A 27842-nucleotide genomic window follows, 5' to 3' on the forward strand; every position below is an offset into this window, starting at 1 on the left:
TGTGCATGTACTCTTTGGAAGAAATTATGAATACTGAAAGCCAATACAGTTAAGAAACCAAACAGTGTCTACTTAAAATATTTGTTCATTGTCGAATTCTAGTGGAATCTTTATTATATTGGACTTGGCTTCATGAAATGTTCTCCCCTGGGTTAAACAGCTGTCGCTGCATCCTGAGGGACGTTATTGATATCAATTTTATGATTAAACCCATCTAGAAGCAAATGGATGGTTGACAAATAAAAACATTTATTTTACACACACACGCACATATGTGTGTGTATATAAATAAAGTTTTAACTGTGTGCCTTTTATACATACTAAATAATGAAATTTATAAATAAGATAGTTTAAATAAGTTAAATGTAGTCTAACGGGCCGTTTACACGACAACGTTTTATGCAGTTTGGCTGTTCATTTACATGTTTCGTCTCCAACTACAGAAATGCGATTTTTTTTGAAAACGTTGACATTATGAGTTCAGTCTACAGGCTCATAGTGTTTCTTTACAAGGTGACATCGCCATTTACTGGCCTGGCATGAATAATAAAGAGTTTTTAGTTTTTTATCCCAAAGGTGTTCTATTGGCTTTAGGTAAGGCTTTGTGCAGGCCAGTCAAGTTCCTCCACGCCAAACTCACTCATCCATGTCTTTATGGCCCTTGCTTTGTGCACTGGTTGGTTTGTGCACAGTCATGTTGGAACAGGAAGCTGCTATACCAAGACCGTTCCCACAAAGTTGGGAGCATGAAATTGTCCAAAATTTTTAAGTAAAATTAAGAGTTCCTTTCACTGGATCTAAGGGGTCAAGCCCAACCCCTGAAAAAAATTGCTTCCACTTTGATATAATCTCACTAACAGTGGACCGTGGAATATTTATTAGTGAGGAAATTTCACGAATGGACAGATGACAACCTATCACAGTACCACGCTTGAGTTCACGGAGCTCCTGAGAGAGACCCATTATTTCACAAATGTTTGTAGAAGTGTCTGCATGCCTAGTGCTTGCTTTTATACACCTGTGGCCATGGAACACCTAAATTCAATGATTTGAATGAGTGTTTCAGAAATATAGTCTATTACAGCATTTCTCACAAATAAAGCTGATTGGACACATTGTGTTATCCTCCCACATAACCACTGTGAAGATCAGCTTAAAGACTCCAACAAATGGCTTGCCAAGCTAAATTTTTTACCCTTTGTTCACATAATTCCTGTTTAACTGGATATTGGGATGGGATATGGACAGGCCAAACTAAATGAAAGTATTAAAACCATAATATGCTATTTGCATTGCAGGTTGTAAGTATAAAGTTGATATTCTCATTCCAGAGTGTATTTTATTGGACAAAAAAAATGTGTACACCATACACCAAGAGTAAGACTACATGGTCTCTACTCTACCTACATGGTCATTATATACCGAGAAAAGAATATTGCTCCCAGTAGCACAATTTTGTTTTATTATTACACATTAATACTGTTACACAATAATCTATTACGCATCATGTCAACTGCCCAAATGTTTGTAACATCCTCCCTTCATTTCTATAGCTTTTTCCCCACAGTTGATCATTGATCCTTTGCTTATAGTCTATATCCTCACACAAACTAGAGTCATTTCCTCCTCATTCCCTCTTCTCCAGCCATTATTCTCCTCTGAACATCAGCTACGTTCAGAAAGAGTCCTTCATAGTGCTTGCGGAGTGAATGTGCATGCCAACAAGTGTTTACGTGCGAGTGTGTACCGGCGTGTGCTCTTTCCAACCCTGGTTCTGTCCAATTGTGTGTCCCCCTTTAGGACACTTCTCGATGCACTTTGATGCTTTCCACCACCAGATCAACGAACTCCCTCCAGCTCTCCCCGCGCGCTCCTTAAGAAAGGTATCCTCCGCCTAGATGTGTCCTATTAGTCCTCCTCATGCATGCATTCCGCGTTAGCATTCCGAGATTGACCTCGGATGTCCCTGCCTGTTCTCCAGTCAAAACACCTCGAGCCAAATAGAACTCGAGTCTGGTTCTGGATATAACTGTTTTTGGTGTCCCTAAGATGCTAAAGTGTTTTGGGTTCATATTGTTCTCGTTTCATGTGCATTTGTATATGTATGCAGTAGTGCAATTGATGTGTGTACAGTATGCGTGTGCTTGGGATGTAGTTTCCCTATTGTAAAAGGGAGATCAGTAGGATAAAAGTGTCACTTTAGATTACCAGAAGGTTTGATGGATATTAAAGCAATATTTGTATGTTTCAGTCCAATCCAGAAACCACAAATTAATCGTCAAAATGGAGAAACATAGCAATAAAAGTCTCAAGAGTGCTATTGTACTGTAAAATAATTAGTCACAGTTATAAGGTACACTGGATGGAGGATGTTCTCCAGGAGGTGGCTTAAGCACCCCTGCTCTTAGGTCTTCCCAATGTTATCCTACTGGTCTTTCATTTGAACATTGCAACAGATCCAATATATTGAATATAAAAACCTTGTTTACCTTTCCTCACCAGTCGCCCCTGCACCCTATACCTGCCTCACCCACCAGTCCACAATCGGGCCTGGATGGCAGTAATTCAACCTTGTCCGGCAGCGCCAGCAGTGGCGTCTCCTCTTTGAGCGAGAGCAACTTCGCCCAGTCCTCCTCCGAGCCTCCGGCCCGAGCCGACACCTTGGACTCGATGCCGAGCAGCCAGGCCTGGACCACGGACACAGAGGAAGCCGAGAGTCCCTACATCCCCGTACGCTACAGCGTCTCCGAGCCTGAAGTTCTGGACCCTCTGAAGCCTGCTCCATGCCGTAGTCACTCAGCCCCGTTGGGTGTAACCCCAGGGATACCCTCCGATGGCCACCACCACCATCACCTCCATCTCCACCATCACCACCCACATGCAATACACATCACCCACCCGCACTACCACCACCACGAGCCTCCACCTGCTCTGCCTCCCAAACCTTACCTGAGGGAAGGGTGCATACCTGAAGAGGACCTGAGGCCAGTTCCAAGGCCTATGCCCCGCAAGATCTCCCAGCCTCTGCTCACTAACAAGGAGGAGCAGGCCAAGGTGGCATGGGAACATGGCATCAGTGAAGAATAGAAGAAGAACATGGTTCATCTTGGACCGTTGGCTTTGGTGTGATAGGTGGTTGGGTTTTGGGAAACTCCCAAGAAATGACTGATTTGAACCTTCTCCTCTACTTCCCATGTATCCAGTGTAGGTCTTTTACACATTTTAAGAAGTGCTTGCCATATTGCTGAGCTTCTACATGCTAGTGAGATTTTTGTTTTGTTTTGCACTTAGTGGTTGTTGATTGGGAGTCGCCCAAGACCCTTGATTTCAAACTGCTTGTAGAGCCCAAGCTACTCCCCCTCATTAACATCAGTATGTTGATTGGATAATACAGATATGGTTAGAATCCTGAAAGTTGTAATGGTACGAAAAGAGACTTGCAGATTAAACAGGAAGCACAAAATAAGATTCAGGTTGTTTTGAGGTAGATCAAAGATGTTTTCAGAGATAGGATGCATCTCTTGTCAAGCTCTACAACTTAATCTCTTCATTTCTTAAGTTTTTATTACCAACTCACCAACAGGCATTCAGTTTTGGTTGGGTTGCACTTTAGCACTTAACCTTTGAGCACCAAAAACCTTAGTTTTGCCTTTTTTTTTTATTCAACTCTGAAATAATTTAGAAAGTGTTAGCAGCAGTGGTTCCTCAGATGGTGGCTAAAAGTTTAATTAAATTGGCTTACATCTCGCTAGCCCACTTAAGGATGGATTTCAGATGATCTTTGAAGATCTCCTCATTGACTAAGCCTTAGACGGGGTTTTGTTAACACAGCGGTTGATATAACATGCTAACATAACACTTCATTACAGACCTAAACCACTTTACAGAACGTCTGCTACCTCCTGCACGGTAGTGGGAAGCTTCTCCTCAGAGAGAATCTGCACTGATTTGACAGTAAGAGGCTTTTAAAATCTTCGTAAAGCCTCATTACACCCACAAAATTGTCGTGCTGCGAAAGCAAATCAGCCACTCTAAACATTACTACCCCGTTACGCTAATAACACAACAGCCAAAGCGCTGTTAAATCAAAGCTATTTCACAGATGTCTCCTCACAGTAAAGCGGCTTTTGGTCTCAGCAGGTTCCTTTGTGAATTGATTTCTGTTCCTGAGTTGACAGTTTTCATAAAGAAGTATATTTTTAGACAGAGCTGTTATAAAATTCCAAGACTTTAATTTAATGGTATTGTAAAAAATACAAAAAAGAGTTAGAATAAATACAGTTTAGATTATATTATACTGTATATGGCTATGAAAGATTGTCACACATTTTTATGGTGGACAGGAGGCAGGGCTCATGAGTGTGTTTTATGTTGTGTTTATGAGTTGAGTGACTTTTCAAAAGTCTTTCGACTGCTGATAGATGCAAATCCAGAACCTGATGTTGTTTTCATATTAACGTCGTCTGACGACTTGAAAGTATGTTATTTAAAAAGCAAATTTTTACGTACAATGTGCATGTTCTCTTCAATGGTGGTGATAATATTACCCTTCATCACTCGAAGGGAGGGTCTGTTAGAGATATTGCTTATAGTGTGTATGTAAACATCCTCATACGAATCATCATGTCTAGTTCTGATTTGAGCAACTCTGCATATTGGGATAAATGAATGTGGCTAAAAAAAACTAAATTTGCTGGCCAATTTTAAATTTCATTATCCAAGCGAAAGCAAGAACACAGTCCAATAAATTGAAAAGTTTTAAAAGCTACATGTTCCACGTTGATTTAAGTTTGTCAGGCGATTTGTGTCATTATGGGTAGCTCCGCCCACATTTAAATCTCACTGGTCCAAACTATTGCTCCACACAACTCTGTTAAAGGGGTCATGAACTGCATTTTTATTATTATATAATGTTTGAGGTGCATTTCTAATCTTAGTATGATTTTTACATCAAAAATTGGTATAATATAGAAATAAACGGCCATTTTTGACCCTGACTTTAGCCCTCTGATTTGAACACACTGTTTGAAGGGGCAGTCTGCTGTGAGACTTCAGTGTAAACGCCCTCTGCTGTGATTGGCTGGAGTGAGACTTTAGTGTAAACGCCCAATGCTGTGATTGGCTTTTGTGAGACTTTAGTGTAAACACCCTCTGCTGTGATTGGCAGCTGTGAGACGTCAGTGTAAACGTCCACTGCTGTGATTGGCTGTTGTGAGCCATCAGTGTAAACGTCCACTGCTGTGATTGGCTGCTGTGAGACATCAGTGTAAACGCCCCCTGCTGTGATTGGCTTCTGTGAGACTTCAGTGTAAACGCCCACTGTTGTGATTGGCTGCTGTGAGACTTCAGTGTAAACGCCCCCTGCTGTGATTGGCTTCTGTGAGACTTCAGTGTAAACGCCCACTGTTGTGATTGGCTGCTGTGAGACTTCAGTGTAAACGCCCACTGCTGTGATTGGCTGCTGTGAGACTTCGGTGTGAACGCCCACTGCTGTGATTGGCTGCTGTGAGACGTCAGTGTAAACGCCCACTGCTGTGATTGGATAGCATCTTTGCATATAAAAGAAGTATTATATGTGGGACTCGGCAGTTTCTGCAATTTTACTATGATACCTGTCGAGATTGTGACATTGATTAAAGCATTAAATTTAGATCGATTTCCGATGAATGAAATGTTGCAGCGATGAGCATCATTGACAGTAACAGACAGCCTGTTGCACTTTAATGAATGCTTTCATCCTGACTAACAGTGCAAACACAATGTAAACAAGGGATTCGTTGTGCAGTGTAGATAGTGTAATTGATTATTACGGGAGTTTTGGCGAGAGTCACTGAGAAACTCGCACGGTTTGATTGACAGCTGTTTCGGAGATTGCAATGGGAGCATTCAATGATCGCTTTCATTTAATTGAATCTCTTTTTAAATCAGATTATTTTAATGCTACTAAGAGAAACAATGTAAAGTTGGTTTACTGACGCATAAACGGCATTAAACGATTTTGAGAAAAAGAACATCTGACTGTACATGAATCATATCAGATCACTGATCACAAATCATTAGTCATTATTAATCATAACCTTAACCACGTTAAAGCTAATCAGTCATTAGCTTTAGCATGGTTATTTACATGTTATGGCATTGCTTTCAGGTTCATATCTCACAGTAAAAGTCGGTTTGCAAAGCCTGCGCAGAAAATTCGACTGATTTTCCAAAGAATCCACAGTGAAATGTACCGAAATAATGCTCTACTGAGACATTCACATAGTTTCCTAGCATTAGGATCCTTTGGAAGATAATGTTATTTTTAGTCCAGTGTCCTGTATTCCTCTTCTCTCCTCGTCATCTCACTAACACTCCAGTGGGCGTGGCCAAAGACGTGATGATGTAGAAGTGGGCATTGACTTTCTTCTGCAGAGGCGGTCCTTTAATGTCGTAATGTGACAAAATCCGAAACGAGCCATTTTCAGATCTTGGTTTCAATATAAGCTGTTTTTGGACCAACAAAGAAGTTTGGGGTTTTAAAACATAAAACAGGATGCTTTAATAGTACATTGAGCTCTTATATGTCATAATATCAAGGATAAGTTTATTTCTCAATTCATGACCCCTTTAAACATCACATATATTCTAAATTTGAGGTGATTTCATTGTGCCATACATTTCACATTCGTTGTGGACAGACAACTTACTTTTTTTTTATTTTGTATTTGTACTTCACTGATAGACCCTACAAAAATCGATTATGTGGTTTAATTTGGTTAATTAAGAGGATATATTATGGTTTTAAAAAGTACTTTTTATTTATTTTTGGCATGCAAACACAAAAGTATACACTTAAGGCTGCTCATAGTATATGAAATGTACTTAAGCCCCAAAATATCAAAGGCAAATACAAGTTTTTAGGTAAACTTAAGGCATTTATGGGTGTTTTTGTGAAATGAAAACTGTACTTTTCATGGCAGGATATGTACAGAGAGAAATGCATGTATCCTAATGGCTGAAATGACTGATGGTTCATCACTAACAAACGTCTTATGGCCAGAGAAAGCAAATACACACGATAGAGGGCCTTGTGTACATTTACAAAAATATCCCCTTCTGTTTTCCTTTTGTCAGAAAAGACATAAACTGCCCTTGTCCACTCATTTGTATGCTCTTCCTCATAGAGTAAAACTTGGGTAACTGCTGATGGTATGCAGTTGTATATTTATTACATATTATTATTTTCTTTACTAAATTATAAAGATATATAATGATGAAGCAAGTGTGTTATGTCTCCAAAGACATATAGAAATAATGGGTTGACTGATGCGTTATGAATTATTGTTTATATTACCTTAATCCGTTTAGGGTTAATTCAGACAATATAAATAATTTTTATAAACATTAAATATTCAGCGATCAGGGAAGGAACTGGAATCTATGCAAAGATCGAGTGTTATAAGACTGAGTGTCGAAGTATATCCGTCACAGCCCATTCTGTGAATATAAGCACTGATAAACTAAAAAAGCATTAATATTTGTTGTTTTGAGCATTTCTTATTATGCTTTCTAGACATTTTGCATGTAAATATGGTCTGACGGATACTGTGTGTCTTGTATTCGTTCACCATCGTGATTTTGCTTGCACATCCAAGCAAAAAAGCTAAAAAAATGATAAGGTATTATAATCACAAGTCATTTAAATGGAGGTTACTCATTTGGCACAAGCAACCATGTAAAAAAACGAGTGTACATATTTTACATGTTTGATATTTCCATGGAGGCAAGCCGACCGTTTTGGATTTAAAGTCTCAGACTGAGGGTGACATTTAATTTTTTACATGATGAGGTTGCCCTGATCAGCATCTCTAATTCAATTCCAGATCAATGCTGTTGTTACGTGCGAATTGCTTATGAAATATTGGGTTTATTTTCCTGAAAGGATTGGTGACTTGAATGAGGTAAATATTGTCATGTATTGGAAATGTGAGAGGATGAAATGGGTGTTTTTTGGTCTCTGTACATATGAAAAACTGAGAAAAGAGGGGTACTAAACGCTCTTGGCCTGCATTACAGTTCGTACCACACCATGTCTGGCTTTATTTTGTGTATATAATCCTTCAAAAGCTTTGTATTTATATGGTCAAGAGGGACAAATCATGTATAGACTGAGATTAATTGTCTGCCTTGTACTTTCTGATGTAAATGTGTTTTTAAAACTAAACTGCAAACAAGTGAAAAAAAAAAAAATCTTTCAATGGCCTAATCACTACAGTTATTTTGTGTATTTTGCATTGAAATCTGAAGAGCGTTTTGTTTTACCATGCAGAAATACGAAAACCTTTGTACAAGTATTCTCAAAGTATTTTTTCTGTATATATTGTGCTAGCATGAATACATGTGGTGTGGATTTTAGATGTAAATACACACTTTTTTTTCCTACTCACTTAACCGCTGTGACGTGTAATTCATTAATAATGCCTAATATTAAAGATAATGTTTTATCGACTGATATTTGCCTTCCTTCCTTTACTTTGAGGTGTGATTGAGTCATCATGTTTCATGTTTTGTTGTACAATGACAGAAAATTCTTGAAAGGACCTTGAAAAAATATATATACAAAGAGCAAAAATACACAATATTGTAAAATCGAATTAGACTTATGCAAACAATTGCCTTAAAACAAGTAAAGTGAAATAGGAATAGTATGGTGTCCTAACAAATGCTTAGTATAGTTCACTTACACAAGAGTTCTAGTAACTAAAAAAGAGTAGGCTACTTGATCTTGTGCTTTAGATTTACTCTTGACTCAGTATAGCTACTATTATTGTGTTTTGTATATGCTAAATGTTGAAGTCTGTGTAAGACTCAAGCATGCTCAGCTGTGAGATATTGTTTCAAATATAGAGGGTTTATATCAAGCCAATTCAAAATTTCACATGTGTTTATGATGTGTGTTAGCACTGAAATTGTAAACCATCATTATATGACATAAAGGGAAAAATTGCATATTAATTTTGAAAAGGTGACCTTCATTTCTGACTAAATCATTATAGTTAATTATTCAGTCAGAAGCTAGGTTAACTTTTGAAGCAACCTATTTCACTTATCTTCCTTTAAAAACAAATCATTGAGATTTCTTGCATCGCTAAATCAACAGGAAGAGAGTTATAAGAATATGAATGTTCCAAGTCACAGCCAAAGTGAAAACCATAATGATTAGTTTTATTTATTTATATATTCATTAATTTGCTTGACAAAATGGCACTCAAACTGATCAATTAATCTTATCTTGTTTTAGATCTTTGTTAGATTTCAAATACGGAGGATCTTGAGATTTAAATGATGTTCAGTTTATATTTACGCTATTTCTCCAATAAAAAAATAAAAATAAAATAAAAACATGGTCAGGTGGTCAAGTGTCTAATTAGGGTAATTTTGCTTCGATTTTTTGGGACGTACTGAGTTATTTAATGTGTTTTAGGGTCATTCTGCTAATGAAAGGCTGCAAAAAATATCTTCACGAAATTTAAGTAGGATTAGACAACAACAAAAAAACTCCTCATGCGGCTTTTTACAGCGGATGCCATTGAAAACACGGTAAGTCTCGTTGTAATGCCTGTCATGTCGCTGCTCTGAATAAGGTTTATTGTGTAAACATATGATGATTTTGGAATTTAATTCAAATGTTTGCAGCTAACATGGTAGGCTACTGCTTTCTGATTCTGCCACAATACTGTTTATGTGAGAGAAATATCTCAAAATGGTCATGTTGTATAACACTCTTTCTTACTGATATAACCGGCGTCCGCTTTGCTCAGTGAATGATGACAGTTGATGTTACCGGATGATGACAGAAAACTACAAACATGGCGTTGGTACAAACCACGCGTCATCAAGCCGTACATCGTCACCAGGAAAGTTCTCCTTCAGAACCAATCAGAGGCCGCCAACTGGACTCACTCCCTGGATGAACACTGCAAATCCATTCAGGCAAGAGTGCGTGTTGCGACGTCATGCGCCAGCCAATAGACGAGCGAAGAGTGGACCGGTAACCATTCAGATGCGAGAGTGGGCGGGGTGTTTCAATAGGAAGCGCTGTTGAATCTGAACGTTGCGTGTTCTCGAGCCGGTATCTTTAATGATCGTTCAGAACCAAGTCCAGCACTTTTTCATACCGTATTTAAGTAGTTAGACACCTGTGTTTGGTTTTAGGATGTTATATTTAAGTGGGCTTTCTGTGGCCCTGGCCCTGGCGCTGGTTCCGAGCTGCAGTGATGCTTTGAAAGATGGAGAGTGTGAAGGTGAGTTTGTTTTATATCTTCATAGTGTAAACATGTTCAGGAAACGCGTTCCCTGTCAAGAGCATCTCTCTTCTGCGTTTTATTCATCTGATTTAGTTTAACTGTGTTGCACATTTAGTTGAAGGCATTTTATCGTATTTTCGGTGTTCGTTTCCTACTGTTAAAGGGATAGTTCACCCAAAAAATGCAAATTAGCCCATGATTTACTCGCCCTCAAGACATCCTAGGTGTATATGACGACTAAAATCGGAGTTATATTCAAAAATATCCTGGCTCTTCCAAGCTTTATAATGTTTTTTTTCTGTTTTGAAGTCCATAAAAGTGCATCCATTCATCATAAAAGTACTCCACACGGTTAATAAAGGCCTTCTAAAGTGAAGCGACGTGTTTGTGTAAAAATATCCATATTTAAAACTTTACAAACCGAAATATCTAACTTCCGCTAACTGTCACGCGTGCGTTCACGATTGACCGGCGTTCCAGCGTATGATGCAGGACGATCCGGTGACAATATGCTAGTTCTCGTGAGAATCAGATTTTGTTTTGCTCTATCCTCTCTGCTTCTGAGTTCGTCTTCCGTTACACCTGCATCATGCGCTGGAACATTTGGCGTAGATTATGGGGGGGACGTGTCACCCGTACTTTTAACAAAATCTATACCGCACTTTTATCGGACTGGCGTCTCCTGTGCAGGAGGCGGGCATGTTAACAAGGACACTAAAGACGGCATCCGCATCAGTTAATAGCGCGCCTCTTGAGGTCAGAAGAGAGGAGGTTTACTCGCATCGCTCTTTCAGGCCTACATCTGTTACACTGGCAAGTGTATTTAAAGGGTTAGTTCACCCAAAAATGAATTTTATGTTATTAATGACTCACCCTAATGTTGTTCCTCATCAGTAAGACCTCCGTTCATCTTCAGAACACAGTTTGAGAGATTTTATATTTAGTCCGACAGCTTATCTAAGTGTATGCACACTATACTGTCCATGTCCAGAAAGGGAATAAAAACATCATCAAAGTAGTCCTTATGTGGCATCAGTTAGTTAGTTAGTTCTCTTGAAGCATCGGAAATACATTTTGGTCAAAAATTCACAAAAACTACGACTTTATTCAGCATTGTCTTCTCTTCCTTGGTTTTGTTTTCAATCCTCAAATAAAGATTAAAACGGTTATGAAACAGCGTATTGATTCATGATTCAGATCGTCAATGTCATGTGATTTCAGCAGTTTGACACGCGATTTGAATCATTTGTTTTCAATGAAAATCTTTTGGACCCTCATATCATATTGCAAATAGTGTCTACTGTGAATAATGCAGGTTATTGTCAGAAACCTGTGTAAATGTATTACTTTATAAATGGCACACCCATGTAAATATTGGTCCTTTTTTGCCATTTATAAACTGATTAATAATTAATTGAGAACTGATCTTTTATCTGGATGATTTTATAAATGTTCATCATCTCAGAGATGTCTATTTGATGTTTTTCATCTGAAAGATGATATTTTCTTGTTCAGAATTTGCTCATCTTCAACGTGTGTGAGACCTTTCCTGTCAGATGTTAAATAGACATTTAGAAAATGTCTTTAAGATGTTTGTGATTTGATGTAAAACTGACTTTTTAAAGCTGTTTATCAGATGTTTGTACACAGCAGATGCTTATGAACATCTTTTGATGCTATCTGGGGGAAAAAAGAAGAGAACCTTAAGACGTACATTTCAATAGTGAATCCGTTTTCATCTGCTAGATATTGCTGTTGTAAAGTAAATCTTGCTTTTAGCCGTAATTATGTCTTAATGAATCGTTTATGATTTTTGCATTGCAGTCTGTGTGGGTTTCCTGGATCGGTTTTACCAGACGCTAAAAGACGACGACGTCAAGTTCAACAGTGACTCCATCGAAAAAGCTCTTCTAAATTCGTGCAAAAATACCAAAGGGAAAGAAAACCGCTTTGTAAGTCTTTTTGTGTATCAATGATTTTTTCTTTTTTTCTTGCATTATTTCTGTTTGTTTATTCTTTGTGTGTGTGTGCACAGTGTTATTATATAGGAGCAACAAGTGATGCAGCAACAAAAATTATCAATGAAGTTTCCAAGCCGTTGAGTCACCATGTGCCAGTGGATAAGATCTGTGAAAAGCTCAAAAAGAAGGACAGTCAAATCTGTGAACTGAAATATGGTAAGTTGAGAAGTTTGTTTGCATAAAGTATAAGCATCCCACCCATCCCAATAATTGAAGTCTGAAGTTCAAAAGTTTGGAAATTACTTCTGCTTACCAGGGCTGTATTTATTTGATCAAATTGCAAGTAGATTACAATAATTACAAGAAGTAATTACAGTAATAGTAAATATTATTACACTTGAAATTAACTGTTCTCTTTTTCCATTATAATATATTGTAAAATGTAATTTATTCATGTGATGCAAAGCTGAATTTTCAGCATCATTACTCACATGATCCTTCAGAAATCATTATAAAATGCTGGTTTTGTGCTTAAGTATTATTATTATTATTATACTATACCAGTATTATTATTGGTTTGTATTTTTATCAACATTGAAAACATGTTGCATGCTTAATATTGTTGTGGAAATCATGATACATTTTTATTTCTGGATTCTTAGATGAATGGAAAAGTAAAAAGAACAACATGTATTTACAATTGAAATTTAATTCATCCTTGTGGAATAACAGTTTTATTTATTTCTTTTTTCTTTTTTTTAATAAATTACTTGCCCCCAAATCTTTGAATTGTATTTTATTATGGTTTCCACAAAAAAGAGAAAAATATTAAGCAGCACAACTGTTTTCAACATTGATAATAATAAATGTTTCTTGAGCATCAAATATCATATTCAAATGAATTCTGAAGGATCATGTGACACTGAAAACTGGAGTAATACTGCTGATAATTCAGATTTACCATCATATATATTACATATGATAACATCAGATATATTACTTTTTTTTTTTTTCCAAATAAATACAGTTTTGGTGAGCAGAAGAGATTTCTTCCAGAAACATTGAAAGAGCTTACAGGGAGAGTTCACCCAAAAATGAAAATCATCCCAATGTTTACTCACACTCATGTCATTCTAAGTGTATATGAAAATTACACCTAGATTGTATTCATCTTTCAGATGAATACAATCGGAGTTATTAAAAAATGTCCTGGTTCTCGCAGATTTATAATGGCTCCCCAAAATTTTAAGTATAAAAAAGTGAATCCATCCATCTTAAAGGTGCTCCACACAGCTCTAGAGGGTTAATAAAGGCCTTATGAAGTGAATCAATGGGTTTGTGTAAGAAAATATCCATATTTACCACGTTATAAAGTAAAATATCTAGCTTCTGCCAGACCGCATTCCGTATTCAACGTACGCAGAAAATGTGATGCCTCTCGCAGCTCAAAACGCTCACGCTCTGTCCGACGTCACTCCAATTATGCTTTCTTTGTAATAGAATATGGAGAAATATATGAATATTTTACATTATAATGTGTTAAATATGGATATTTTCTTATGCAAATCCATCGATTCACTTCAGAAGGCCTTTATTATCCCCCTGGAACAAATGTGGAGTACTTTTATGATGGATGGATGCACTTTTTGGGATTCAAATTCTGGGCTGCCATTATAAAGCTTTGATTAGCCAGGACTTTAATATAACTCTGATTATATTTGTCTGAAAGAAAAATGTAATATACCTAAGATGACTTGAAGGTGAGTAAATCATCCTTCAAGATTTCCAAACTACTGTATATTCGTGTGTGTGTGTGTGTGGTAATAAAGCAGTGTATACTGCAAGCCATTAAAAGGATTTTCCTTCTAGATAAACAAGTTGACCTGAGCTCCGTCGACCTGAAGAAGCTGAAAGTGAAAGATCTGAAGAAAATTTTAGAGGAATGGGGCGAATCCTGCAAAGGATGCGCAGAGAAATCCGACTTCATCCGCAAGATCAATGAGCTAATGCCCAAATATGCGCCCAACGCAGCGAAGGCACGGACAGATCTGTAAACTTGCAGTGAATTATGGGACCACGGCAGCGGCCAAAGGCATTTAGGGTGGAAGATTTGCGCTGTGCAGCTGACTGACCACCTAACAGTGGGGTATGCATTGTGTTGTCACGTTACCATGTACTCCAGGGGCAAACCTCAAGAAACCGTGTGCGCACACACTTCGGTAAAAAACGCAACCTTTAATTTATGACTTGCAATGTGCAAGCTTGTAGTTTTAAATAATATCCAACACAACCTATGTTTGCCACCTGAAGTTATGGGAAATATGTCTGACACACTTTGCTTAGTTTGATTTAAATTTCTTTTCTTTTTAGGGTATAGGCTTTTTTTTTCAGACTCATTGTATGAAATATAATGGAGGAGAGTCACATCTTCAAAATGTGAGGGTCAGTTTGAGTGTAAAATGTGTTTATTACAGTTATACTGTCTTTTTCATTAAATGAAGAAAAGAAATTGGTCTTGTCCTTTTTTTATTATTTGTTGGTTATATTGTTAATATAATTATAACATTGTACCTCTTTCATCATGGCCACTTTTTGTACAATTTCCCTCAGGGCATTTGTTTAATTTGACTACCAAAATACCTAGTTGATGGTATTGAAATGATTAATATGGTTATATAATGCAATAGTCATTGCATGTATTTGTATACAGCTTTTTGGTGCATTAAATAAGTTCACACACATTATTTGGATTATGACATGCATACTGTTTTTATTATTGTCTATCATGTGATGGTATTGCTTGTGATGCATAGTATGTGAATATTCTGTATAGTGAACCTACTAAATATGTAAAGCTCTGGATATGATAAGGTTTATTGTTGTATATTTCACATTCACAACCGACTGTTCCAGGCATTGTGCTTTCCCTGAATAAGTATAAGATTCTTATGAAAAGAGTTAATGCATTTAATTTTATGAACTTTATTTTATTGTCAATATTGATCTTGAAGCGTCACAAGAATGCGTCCTGACGTCGCAGAGACTCCTCCCACTCGCGGAGCGCGCACATTCCTTTTGTCCAAGATGGCGGAATAGATGCAGCCGAGGCGACGCTAATGTTTGTCGTTTTATTTTTAACGGTGAAACACAACACCCAGGCGACCGTTTTTCCGTGCAAACGTTAGTTAAAGTCCTCCTCACGGATGTACAAAATCTCCTGGAGCCGTGAGATTTCACCTCGGAGCTGATTTTATATTTTTGCGGGGGGAGCATCATTGTAAAATGAAGCGGCAGGCCGAGCGCGACGCGAGTCCGTCCAGAACGCTCGCCAAACGCGTCCGCGAGCGAGACCGAGAGCGCGAACCGAACCCGCCGCTCGCGCTGCTGCTCGCCGAGAGCCGGAACTATCATAAACGGAGCCGCAGCCGAGAGCGCGAAAAACCGCGGGTCCGTGAAGAGCGCGAGAGTCTGCATCACCGCCCGCATCATGAACTGGGTCTGCTGGGTAGAGCCCCCCTCAGAACCACCTCGGTCCTGCCCAAAGGTAAGACTCCATCTACAGAATCGGTGGCTACACGACTAGAATACAAGACACTACTTATCAGCAACCTTGGATCTCAGCTTTCTGATGAACATGTGGAGGACGGACTGTTTCATGAGTTTAAAAAGTTTGGAGATGTGAGCGTCAAGCTTTCTCACACGCCTGAACTGGGTCGCATAGCCTATGTCAACTTTAGACACACGGAAATTGCACGGGAAGCCCGTCACGCCAAAACCAGGTTGGTGCTATATGACCGTCCACTCAAAGTTGAGCCCATGTATATGCGGCGTCGCAGTGTCACGCCTCCAGATGTTAGTTATGTATCTCTACACAGCGCCGCCTACACTTACAGACAGCGGTCCCTGTCCCCTGGTGCTGGGGCTAGTAGCGCCCTTCGAGAAATGAGACCCAGGCATTACGTCGATGGCATGGGACTCAGCAGGGACCGTGTTTTGGACTATTACAGCGCTTTGGAGGAGAGGAGCCGTGCATATGCATATCAGCTTCCCGAGGACGACTTAAAACCAGAGGACGATCAGAGAGCCACAAGGAATTTGTTCATCGGCAACTTGGATCATAATATTTCTGAGGTGGAACTACGACAAGGATTTGACAAATATGGAATTATTGAAGAAGTCGTCATCAAGCGCCCCGCTCGCGGACAGGGTGGCGCGTATGCTTTTCTTAAATTTCAGAACTTGGATATGGCTCACCGAGCTAAAGTGGCCATGCAGGGCCGCATGATTAATGGCAACCCGATTAAGATTGGATACGGTAAAGCCAATCCGACGACTCGGCTCTGGGTGGGCGGACTCGGCCCGAATACCTCCCTAGCTGCTTTAGCCCGCGAGTTTGATCGCTTTGGGAGTATCCGCACCATTGACTACGTGAAAGGAGATAATTTTGCTTACATTCATTATGAGAGCCTGGATGCAGCACAGGCCGCTTGTGCGCAAATGCGTGGCTTTCCTCTGGGCGGGCCGAGCCGAAGGCTACGTGTGGATTTTGCGAAGGCAGAGGAGACGAGGGCCTACCCTCAACAGTACCAACCGCCTTTGCTCCCGCCTCCTCATTACGATATCCTCGCTGAGGGTTACGGACGCCACCGTAGCCTAGAGAGGGAGCTGAGAGCGAGGGCCCGCTCGCCATCACACCCTCTGTTCGCTGAGCGAGAAAGAGAGCGCCTTTCGGAACGAGACTGGAGTCCGCCGAAGGGAGTGGAGCGGCGGGCGAACCCAGAAGCGTTTGGGCGGGCCAGACAGCGCAGCCGCAGTCGTAGCCGCAGCAGGGAGCGCTGGGTAAAAGAGCGAGACTTAGAACGGGGGCTGGGGAAAAACTGGGAGGAGCGGCGCAAGCGTAGAAGCCTCAGCCCCAATGACCGTCCCGCCGAGGAGCGCGTAAGGTCAAAACTCAGAGGAGCGCCATCAACTCCTGAGGACAGCCCGGACCGGGGCCGTGGACGTCTTCCAGATTCCACCTCAGAACCCCTCGATCACACCCCGGACATCAGTCGACACTCTAGCGACGAACGACCTGCACAAGACGAATCTTTGCATCCGAGAAAGGACGAGCGGGATCGTAACCACCGCAAAAGTGAGAGCGACCCCGACTCGCAAACGGACAAGTCCAAAACAGACTCCAAAAAGCCCAGCACGCTCTCCGAATACGCCCTGACGCTGAGCCGCGTGTGGCACGGTTCCCTCGTTCTTAAGAACAGCTGCTTCCCCACGAACATGCACATGCTCGAGGGAGGCGCAAGCTTCCTCCACGCCCTCATGAGAGACAACCAAGCAGGCGGCGCCAAGATCACGCAGCTTAAAATTGCCCAGCGTCTGAGGTTGGATCAGCCCAAACTGGACGAGGTGACGCGTCGCATCAAACTAGGCAGCCCGGACAGCTACGCCGTGCTCCTCGCCGTCCAGGGTCCCTTGGACCGCGACGCCCCTCCTCCAGAACCAGGCCTTCAACAACGCCTTCTACGCAACCTGGTGACGTACCTCAGGAACAAGCAGGCAGCAGGGGTCATCGGCTTGCCCCTCGGCGGCCCCAAAGAGCGAGAGACGGGGGGCATGCTGTACGCCTTTCCTCCATGTGACTTCTCTCAGCAGTATCTCCAGACCGCTCTGAAAACTCTTGGCAAACTTGAGGAGGAGCACCTGGTCATCGTGGTCGTTAGAGACTCACCTTAACGATTCCAATGTTCCACACAGATTTTATGCCTTTTATGATTTTAGGATGGATGTACCTTTTTATTTGAATACTTCCAGACAGTCCACATGATCGTCATTCCCTTGTCAAAATGTTTCCCAGAGCATCCCAGAGTTTTTTTTTTTTTGTTTGTTTTTTTAAGTCTTCTGTTGTATCCTACTTTAATAATGTGTTTTTATATATTTGCATGCACAAAGCAATTTGACTGAAGTTCCCATCTGGTGGTTTGCTATAATGGGTGTAAAACATACTGGGCCTGCTTTTCTTAAAAGCTCAAACAGAACGAATGCGTGTACATTTATTTGTTAGTGAATTGTAGTATTCAGTTTACGTAAAAATACGTTTATGAAATGTCTATTTCTGTTGACCGGAATTCAAGTACACAGAGAGGGAAACAAAAGTGTCAAGATTGTACCTTAAGAGTACAACAGCCCGTCTTGGGCAGTACCCTTAAAATTACATCTTTGTGCCCTTTATTTTACCACAAAAAGATTTATAGCAGTACCTTAAGGTACTTGTACTCAAATATGCACCTTTTAGGAGTAAAAAAGGCACAAAGATGTGCTATTAGGGAAACTGCCCTGGTGACGAGCTGTTGTACCCCTAAAGGTACAGTTTTAACACTTTTTTTAGTGATATTTTTTGTGATTTATTACACATTCTGTAACCGTTCTTCTATCCGTCAAACATCAGATTTAAGGAATAGTTCACACAAAAATGAAAATTGTCAAAATTGAATCACCTTCAAGTCCAAACGTGTTTCTTTTTTTCTGTTGAACAAGACATTTTAAAGAATATCATTAATCAGTTGGGTTGCAAAGTTTCCAGACGCTTTCCAGAGTTTTTTAGAAACATCCCAGGATTTTTGGAAACTTTCCAGGATATTATTTTTTTTTTTTGTAAAATCTTGGAACGTTTCTGGAAATCAGAGTAGTATCTTCCATTGTAGGGGAAAAAAACGGGTGCTGTCATCCTTTGTCTTTAAAATATCTTGTGTTCAGCGGAAGAAAGAAACTCGTACAGATTTGGAACAACTTGAAGGTGAGATGATGACAGTATTTTTGTTTTCGGTTGATCTTATCCTTTTAAGGCCCTATATGTTTTTCCATGTCAGAAATAAAACGGTGCTTGACAAGGCGGTATGTTCAGTTCAGACGAGGCGTTTGTCGTAACTGATGGCATCTACCTCTTTAACCATGTAACCCATCAGGTATGTTTGAAAAAATGAAGAGAGTCTTTGAGCCCATTGCATTTTTATTGTATGTTGTTATAAATATGCACCTGCAGCACTAACAGGAAGCTCACGTGACTAAGCGAGTACTGTACTGATCCGGACACACTAATGCTTGTTAACATTACAAACACTACGGTTTAAGCTTGTGTTTGTTTGTGCGCGGCAATGTCTTTTTAAGCCTTAGTTGTTTTCCAACACCGAATGACTATTTGCTGAGTCATTTTAACCCGTCGGTAAACACATTTAAAGCAAGTGCTATTCTTGGAGTTTTTAAAAACATAAAAAAAGGTCCATATATTTGATTTTCATAATGTATAAACCTCAAGTGTTATTTTCTATGTTCACAATCATGGGATTTGAAGGTCCACCTGCCAACACTACAGCCATTTGCACTGAACGCTAACTGTTTATTTGTAATCATATTCTGTTGTCTTAACATCTTTTAACACTCCTTTTTTTGTAACACTTTTATAGGAAGTCTTTTTTTCTGTCTGTATGCGAAACCTGTATGGCATATAAAAAAGTAAACGTTCATGTGCTTGTTTTTAAACTCACACCTCCTGTCGTTATTTCCTGAACTGTTTAGCGATATGTGGCCGATAACCTGTCTCCATAGTTACCTCTCCATCCCAGTCCTGCCTACAAACAAGTTGTGAAGGTTAAAGTGGTAACCAGGCAACCACATCCATCATTCAGAAGAGGCTCGACTGTGATGCGGTTTGTATTATAACCGCTAGGTGGCAGTGCGGTCAAAGAAAAGCGACATTAACTCTGAGTTGAGTTCCTGCTGTGCAAGTGGGAAGTTGCTTCAGGGGAAACAGCCAGTGCACTGCATATTAAACGCGTGCTGAGACATTGTTGCTGCATTGAACAGACTTAAAAGCGGTCTTCATTTAGTTTCTCCCCATGCCGGTATGCAAATTAAGTCGTTTGCATACAGTATTTATGCTGTTTAATATAAAGATCTACATGACGCTGGAAGATTAACCAGCCTTATTGTTTTCAGAAGCTTGTTAGTTATTTATAACGTAGTGAGTGACTACTTGAGACTAACACTTAATTAGCTCGTTTCTCAGTGTCAGAATGAGAGAATCTAAACGGATCGAGCCCCGCTAGTCCAGTCTGTCAAATCTTTACGGATCTCCGACGCTTTCCTGCGGACCAACTGTCCGTACAGAAAGTTACTTCATTGACTGAACCTCCCGCTCTCAAGGTGACAGGTCATTTTAAATTGGACATTTGTGTGTGTGTGTGTGTGTGTGTGTGTGTGTGTGTGTGTGTGTGTGTGTGTGTGTGTGTGTGTGTGTGTGTGTGTGTGTGTTTGCACGTCATCCTGCCAACAACTGGTGTCATTTGAACGCTGTTGGGGAGCTGTGATTCATGAGTCAACACGTAATGGCTTGCAGCTCGCATATTTGACTGTAAAATTTAGATTTTGTCTAATAGCATTTTTATTGAGTTCTGACAAACTGTCAGATGTCTTACTGGGGCAAAAGGGGTGTCATTATAACTAATCTGTTTGAAATTCATATGACAATAATAGTATATTTGTTGAATCTTAAGATATCAACAAATATTATTTAGACGTTGTTTTGATACAAGAAGATCTGTTATACCAGTACCAGTCAAAAATTTTTTGGAAACAAGTGTTTTTTTGGGGGGGATTTTGAAAGTAGCCTCTTAATCTCACAGGGCAGTAAAACATATTGTGAAATATTATTACACTTTAAATGAACTGGTTTCTATTGTAATATGTTTTAAGTATAATTTATTTCTGTGATCAAAGCTGAATTTTTCAGCATCATTACTCCAGTCTTCAGTGTCATGATCCACCAGAAATCATTCAAATTTGACGATCAAGTTAATAACAGTTATTAATGTTCAAAACACTTTTGCTGTATAATGTTTTTGTTGAAATTGATTTTTTCCCCCAGGATTCTAAACATGATCTATGTTATAATAAATGCTGTTTCGAATCTTGAAAAAAAAAAAAAATTACGCACCAAAAATGTTTTATAAAATAAGCAAAACTAATACTTATTTAGCAAAAGCACAGTATTGATGATAAAAGTAATTACTTTAAAATTATAATAATAAAAAAAATTATGATTTAAAAAACAAAATTAGTTTGAACTTTTATTGTCAATGTACTGTGCCTTTGCTAATAAATAAATATGATTTATTTATTTTTATTTTTAAATCATACTTGCCCCAAACTTTTGAATGGCAGTGTATCATGACTGAATTTCATTTTAATAATAATAAAGTAAAATTTATTATTAAATTTAGCAGCTAAAACTGTCAACATTGATATGAATTTGAATGTAATGATTTCTGATGGATCGTGAGACTGAAGTAATGATGCTGAAAATTCAGCTTTGATCACAGGAATACATTACATCTTAAAATATATTACAAACGAAAGCAGTTCGTGTATATATATATTTTTATTTTATTTTATATATTTATATATATATATATTTTATATTATATATATATATATATATTTTATATATATATTATATATTATACATATTATATATATATATATATATATACACACACACACACACACAAACAACCACACCAGTGTTTTTTCAAGCATTTTCCAAAATGTTCTTGTCCTCCTCACTGAAACATCACAACATGCTAAACTAATCTCCAATGTGTTTGCGTGCACATCCTGATCTTACAGTGTTTGACGTGTTCCTGGGTCAACCTATTTTGTTGATCCTGTAACATCAACCGTATCTGAAAATTAGGGATGCACCGAAATGAAATTCTTGGCCGAAGCCGAAACCGAATAATAATGAAATGCTTGGCCGAAGGCCGAAGGCCGAATACCGAACGCGGTGTTTCGCATTTTTTCCATTTATTTGGCAATTTTTTTTTACCATTACAATAATTAAATAGTAAAAATTTGCTTTTTACTATTTTGTGTTGCTTTTCAGAGAAATAAATCAAATAACAAAAATACAATTTCAAAATATTTATTTAACACTGAATTTTTTTTAACATTCCAGCAGATATTATACAAACTAAGCACAACATAACTTAAAATAAATAATTAGTAAAATAAAAAAAATATTTTTATTTGGCCATCTTAGAAGCCCCCCTTCTTGAATAGCCTATGTTAGGCCTATAACTGACTGCTGAAAGAATGTAACTCTGTATGTCTACAACAACTAATGTGCATTAGATAGTGCAAAAAATGTGGATGAACCCACAACAAATAAATAACTGTCTTAGACATAAGCCTACTTAGCCTACTTCTTCAGGAAAAGTGGCAGGTTCTTCTTTATGAAAAGTAGCTTCTCTGCTTTCTCACATGAAAGTCGGTTCCTCTTCTCATCGATGACATGAGCACTAAATTTCAGCACTAAACAGTGCTTCCACACTGCTGACATGTTTGCTGCATAAAGCACGCAGCTCTCACTCTACGTGGGTTACTTTTTGATCGCGTCATTAACAACGTCATTGTTCGGCCAAAATTATTCGGCCTTTTTACTTATTCGGCCGAATGCCGAAAGTGCTTTTTTTGGCTATTTTCGGCCGAATAATTTCGGTTGCCGAATATTCGGTGCATCCCTACTGAAAATGTAGTCCTAACCATATCCCAACCTCTGAACCTAATCCTACACATAACATATGCCTAAAATCAGAGGGAAATAATAGGTGAATATTTATATATAATATCTTTATTTATTCATACATTCAAAAGATCTTTACACCATTTTCAAAGCTCTTTATTATTATTTTTAGAATATTTAGTTGGACGGACTGAATTTTCAACACTTAACACTATTTTTTTTTTATTATTGTGAGACATTGATGGATTCTTTGAAGCAGCACTTGAAAGGATTTTTTAAGAAAGCATCTTTCCATGGTGTGCTGAGCCAGCAGCCCGTCTGACCTGTATATGTCTGATCGCTTTAGTTTGCGCTATTGCACTTGAATACATTAACATCCACAATTCACCGCAACCCAGTAATATAATATAAAGCGCAACTGCGAGTCATGTTATTTATTTATTTTTCAAAAGGTAGCATCTAGTTCTTTCAGGCACAGCATGGCTCTTTTGGCAGAAAAACAATTCAAACCAAACAAATAACCTTGCTCAGGTAACAACTCTACAGATGTTCAAATATTCACATGAAACATGTACGACTGCTACTGAAATCTCAAGGCGCACAAGGTTATTTATTTACAAGCACAAGCACGCGAGTCCCATTGTAAGTCAGGGTTGTTGTGCTAGCGTGTTTTTGCATGCTGTTGACTAATGTCTTCACCTAATTATTTTTTGTCGTTTCGAATCACAGATTTCATCCCCAGGGCGTAGAAAGGGATTGGGTGTTTTCGGGGGGTTTGGCTGGTGGCAGTGCATCGACCCAGAGCACTTCACTGTAAGCTAGCCTGGTGCTCTTATAGCGCAGGAAATGGAAGACACAAGTAATGAAATATTAATGCAGAATCATGAGAGGTCCAATGAAATCCATTAAAGCAAGGGAAATCAATGAAACATGGCCCCACTGCTTCTCAGCTGGGCTGATGAGTTGACCGGATCTGGTGATGTAGTTTACTTCATGGACCTTTGTTAAGAACACACATGAACGAGACCGTATAGAGTTCAGCCGTTAGTGACACATGGGGCCTGTAAGCCATTATAGAGTGCAACAGTGCCTGCCCCCTCTTTCAGGAAGCATTGTTTTTTTGTTATAAGCCATGAACCAAGCCAACACTACAAACTTTTTCCCGATTTTCAAACACATTTTTGCTTTAAATCAAAAAGACAAAGGTAAAAAAAAAAAGCTGTGTACTTAACACCTTTGGTGGGGGAAAGAACTACAATTAAGCATTGCAAACAGCATAGTCAAGTAAAAAAGAAATGGAGAAATGCAAAACTACTAATTTACAAACATTTATTAGGCCTACATGTATGCATTTCAGTGTTTAGAGAGCGTTTGGAGATCCACCATTCACAGTGCTTCATGGGAGTGGGTGGAGTGTGCTTTGACTGGTGTAATTTTCTGTACTGCATCATGGGTAATGTAGTTTTTCGCCACTGTTAAACATGATTATTTTAACAAAAAAGCTGAAATAATGCAGGCTGATGGCTTCACCAGAAGCAAATGCCAACGATTAACGGCCTTGTTCATCATTGTCATTCCATGCATGGTCTAAAACGCAATTGCTCTCATGGTTAGCCACAGGACGGCAATTGCGAGTACGTTTTCTGTCTTTCCAGGAATATAGTGCCTGAGGGTCTTAAATAGTCTCAATTTGACCTTCCACAATTTAAGGCCTTAAAAGTGTCTTAAATTGGAGCAGAAAGTCTTAAATTCAATGCCATGGAATTAAATTAGGCCCCCATGATTTCTATGATGCAGAAAACATGAACTGCAGAATCCTTTCATAAAATTTTTATAAAAGTAAAAGACAGAATTTGAGGAAAAAATTTACATTTCATAGGGCCCCAAAAAGTATTTTTTGTTCAACTTTTAATAAATTGCTGTTATGTTATTTCATGATTTCAATTAATTAGACATGCTTTTTGAATAATACAGTTTAATTTAACCATTAAAACAGAGGCCATAAATAAATAAAACAGAATAAACTATAAAACAAAAAATTAATTAATAAAATAGAGCCGTAAATGTAGTTGCAAAGTTAAATAGCAGGAATTGCACAAAAAAGTATATCTATGATTTTTGTTTTCCAGTACAAATCCTTGAAACAATATATATTTACTTGACATGCAAAATGATTTGGGCGGCAGTGGCTCAGTGGTTCATGTAGGTTGTCTACAAACCGAAAGGTTGGTGGTTCAATCCCTGGTTCCACCTGACCAAGTGTCGAAGTGTCCATGAGCAAGACACCTAACCCCAGCTGCTCCCGACGAGCTGGATGGTGCCTTACATGGCAGACATCGCCGTCGGTGTATGAATGGGTGAATGTGAGGCAAAATGTAAAGCGCTTTGGTTGGCCATAGGGTCTGTTAAAAGCACTATATAAATGCAGTCCATTTACCATTCAACTATGAGAGACAGAATGAGAAAAAAATGCAAATAATGGTGGAAAATAAGTATTTGGTCAATAACAAACAATTATCTCAATATTTTGATACATACCCTTTGTATCAATCACAATATAAATTTTCACAATATAAATGCAGTCCATTTACCATGAAATTGTCATTTTAAAAGTTGTTGTCTTGGTGCTCATCTGATGTTGAGGTTGACATGTTGTGTGTTGGCCTGAAGCTCCGCCCTCCACCTATCGACCAATCACGAAGTCAGGACTGTTTCCACATCCGGGTTGCCAGATCTGCTCTAGCTACCACAGCTGCAGCTACAAAAGTTCCTGCTGATCCTGCAGCCTATCTGGCAACCTCAAGTCAGGGGGAGGGGGAGAGGGATAGTGACTGCAGTACCAGCTTTGGCCACAATCTTACATACACTTTCTTTAAGTGAGTTTATGTTCAAAACAAGAACAAATATCTGTCAAAAATTACTTTCGAATTAAGTTGATTTTTATGAACCCACTGGCAGATATTTGTTCTTTTAATCATAAAATCACTTTCATAAGATTTCTTATCTCAAATTTTAACTATTATTATTATTTTTTATTTTTTTTGTAAAATGAGTTAAAAAGTTAGGGAGATCTGTTGTATTGCATTTTCAAATGTCGAAATGCTGCTAATACAACTCATTGTGTGCTTCCTAGACATTTACATTTAGAGAACATATTGACAAATGTTCAATTTATTCCTTATATTTTCTTTAAACGGTCTTAAAAAGGTCTCGAATGTACCTTCAGTAAACCTGCAGAAACCCTGTAATATGAAGATTGTACAAAGTAACCGCTAGCAATACTGTGAAATTGAATAGCAAATACCAATATAAAAATAGATATTGATTGCCCAGTTTTAACTGACAGCGACCTGATATATCTTAAAATATCAGTGCTTTAATGTGTCCTGCACACTGTGCGATTTTTTTTTTTAAATCCTTTGCAAATGTCCCTTGTCAGACTGTACGAACATGATCCCCGATGTGAGCCATGTCACACTGTAAGATCTCAATTGGCATTAATGTCAGACAGTATAGTCATACAGACAGATAGTGAAGGCGCGCTAAAACCGGACGCGCACAAGAAAACTCGTCTGGAGTTTTATATCATCAATGAATGATGCTATTCGGGTACAGTGAGCTGCATTACACGCGGGACTGAAATGCTGGCTACAAAGAAATCTCTAGCTCTCGTTTTGGTCATAGTTAGTCTTGAAAAAACGAGATATATTTGACTGTCGTCGTAGGAGAAGTCACACTGCAGGATTGTGTGCCAAATCTTTTGACACTGCCAGAATTTCGTCTGAGTTCAAATTTGATCGCAGCGCTCATTAATCGGCTGCCGGTGAACATGTCAAACTAACGGTCAAAGACTTCAGATTTTAGCCTAGGATCAGAGGAATCTTTTAGGATTTGCAAAATTTGTCTCAAACGGCCAAATCATGGACAAAATCGCTCAGTGTTTACCCAACTTAAGACTAATATAATTTGAGATATATTATAAAAGTCCTGACTAATCCAAGTTTTATAATCGCAGTGAATTTTGGGGTAATTTTTGATGCCCATAAAAAAGCATCTATTCATCATATAACTGCTCCACACGACTCCAGTGTGGTAAATAAAAGCTTCTGAAGCGAATTGATGTGTTTGTGTAAGAAAAATATCCATATTTAAAACTTTATTAAGTAAACTATCTAGCTTCTGGCCGACTGCCTTCTTTATGCTGCTGAAAAAAAACAGCCTAAGCTGGTTGGCTGGCTTTAGAGGGATTTCTGACACTTTTTTAGCTGACCAGGTTGGACTTAGCTGGGAGACCAGCTAAAACCAGTTAAAAACCACCTTAGCCAGGCTGGAAGACTAGCTAAAACAAGCCAACCAGCTTAAAGGCCCACTGAAGTGCTTTGGAACGCGCCGCATTATTCAATGTGTTGACGTGATTTCACCTGAAACGGCTCCAGCTGTTAGCAGCTCCTCCCCTTTTTTGAAGCAGCCAATAGCGTTTCGTTTACACACCATGTCAGTTTGACTAGAGCCTGTCTGTTTGGTAAAGCCAGTTTCCTCTAACACTGTTTATCATCATAATCTCTTCCATATCGCTTTGAAATGCAGCATTCTGTGCAGAATTCAAATGGGTCGATGTTTTGTAGTCTGCGCAGACTCGCGCATATGATCCGCGCTGCGGATATGTAGTCTAAATTTAGACCAGAGCCGTTGGAGTGAGTGCACTGCTGCGGTGCGTGAAACTAACATGAAAACAGACTTCATTCGCCTCAAATGAAAGCATATTTACACTAAATAATTTCCTATCACATATATAGTGTGCTATGTGCCTTTCACCATGTAGAAATTAGTAAATGTGTTAACAACTGACCGATTTTACCAGCAGCTTAAGCAGTTTAGGGGCGGGCTTTAGATTTTAGAGAGCATTTTGATTGGACAGAAGATTTGATGAGAAGGTGAAGTCTGTGATGATTCATCAAAATCTTTTAACGGAAGTGAGATACTGTAAATGTTTAATGCTTATCTCCTAAATGCAAATTT

The 27842-nt window shown here is 38.8% G+C and overlaps 3 protein-coding genes across 13 annotated transcripts in view; all 3 read left to right on the forward strand.

The window, feature by feature from the left end:
- dock3 (dedicator of cytokinesis 3) overlaps positions 1–8496 on the forward strand; it is a 304695-nt gene extending 296199 nt beyond the window's left edge. For 10 of the 11 annotated variants that reach the window (XM_067416279.1, XM_067416269.1, XM_067416277.1 and 7 more), the window contains 2 exons: positions 1801–1883; positions 2503–8496. In XM_067416279.1, coding sequence (XP_067272380.1) covers positions 1801–1883; positions 2503–3087 — 668 coding nt within the window. In that variant the 3' untranslated portion in view covers positions 3088–8496. The remainder of the gene's footprint in view (positions 1–1800; positions 1884–2502) is intronic. The other variant, XR_010897931.1, reaches the window with a different exon arrangement.
- A 1555-nt stretch (positions 8497–10051) lies between these two features.
- On the forward strand, positions 10052–14759 carry manf (mesencephalic astrocyte-derived neurotrophic factor). Its single transcript, XM_067414905.1, has 4 exons — positions 10052–10286; positions 12114–12241; positions 12325–12466; positions 14120–14759. Exons 1-4 carry the CDS (start codon positions 10199–10201, stop codon positions 14302–14304), a joined length of 543 nt encoding a protein of 180 aa, XP_067271006.1. The 5' UTR covers positions 10052–10198; the 3' UTR covers positions 14305–14759.
- A 571-nt stretch (positions 14760–15330) lies between these two features.
- rbm15b (RNA binding motif protein 15B) lies at positions 15331–19783 on the forward strand. The gene has a single exon (XM_067416291.1). The coding sequence runs from the start codon at positions 15533–15535 to the stop codon at positions 17978–17980; it is 2448 nt and encodes an 815-aa protein (XP_067272392.1). The 5' UTR covers positions 15331–15532; the 3' UTR covers positions 17981–19783.
- The last annotated feature ends 8059 nt before the right edge of the window (positions 19784–27842 follow it).

This window comes from Pseudorasbora parva, chromosome 14 (genome assembly GCF_024679245.1).
Source record: "Pseudorasbora parva isolate DD20220531a chromosome 14, ASM2467924v1, whole genome shotgun sequence".
Classification (NCBI taxonomy): domain Eukaryota; kingdom Metazoa; phylum Chordata; class Actinopteri; order Cypriniformes; family Gobionidae; genus Pseudorasbora; species Pseudorasbora parva.

Excerpts from the sequence above, each read along its gene's own strand:
- manf (XM_067414905.1), top strand. The coding sequence starts at position 10,199 with ATGTTATATTTAAGTGGGCTTTCTGTGGCCCTGGCCCTGGCGCTGGTT. Across the intron at positions 10,287-12,113 it reads GAAAGATGGAGAGTGTGAAG|TCTGTGTGGGTTTCCTGGAT; the intron begins GTGAGTTTGTTT and ends TTTGCATTGCAG. Across the intron at positions 12,467-14,119 it reads AATCTGTGAACTGAAATATG|ATAAACAAGTTGACCTGAGC; the intron begins GTAAGTTGAGAA and ends TTTTCCTTCTAG.
- rbm15b (XM_067416291.1), top strand. The coding sequence starts at position 15,533 with ATGAAGCGGCAGGCCGAGCGCGACGCGAGTCCGTCCAGAACGCTCGCC.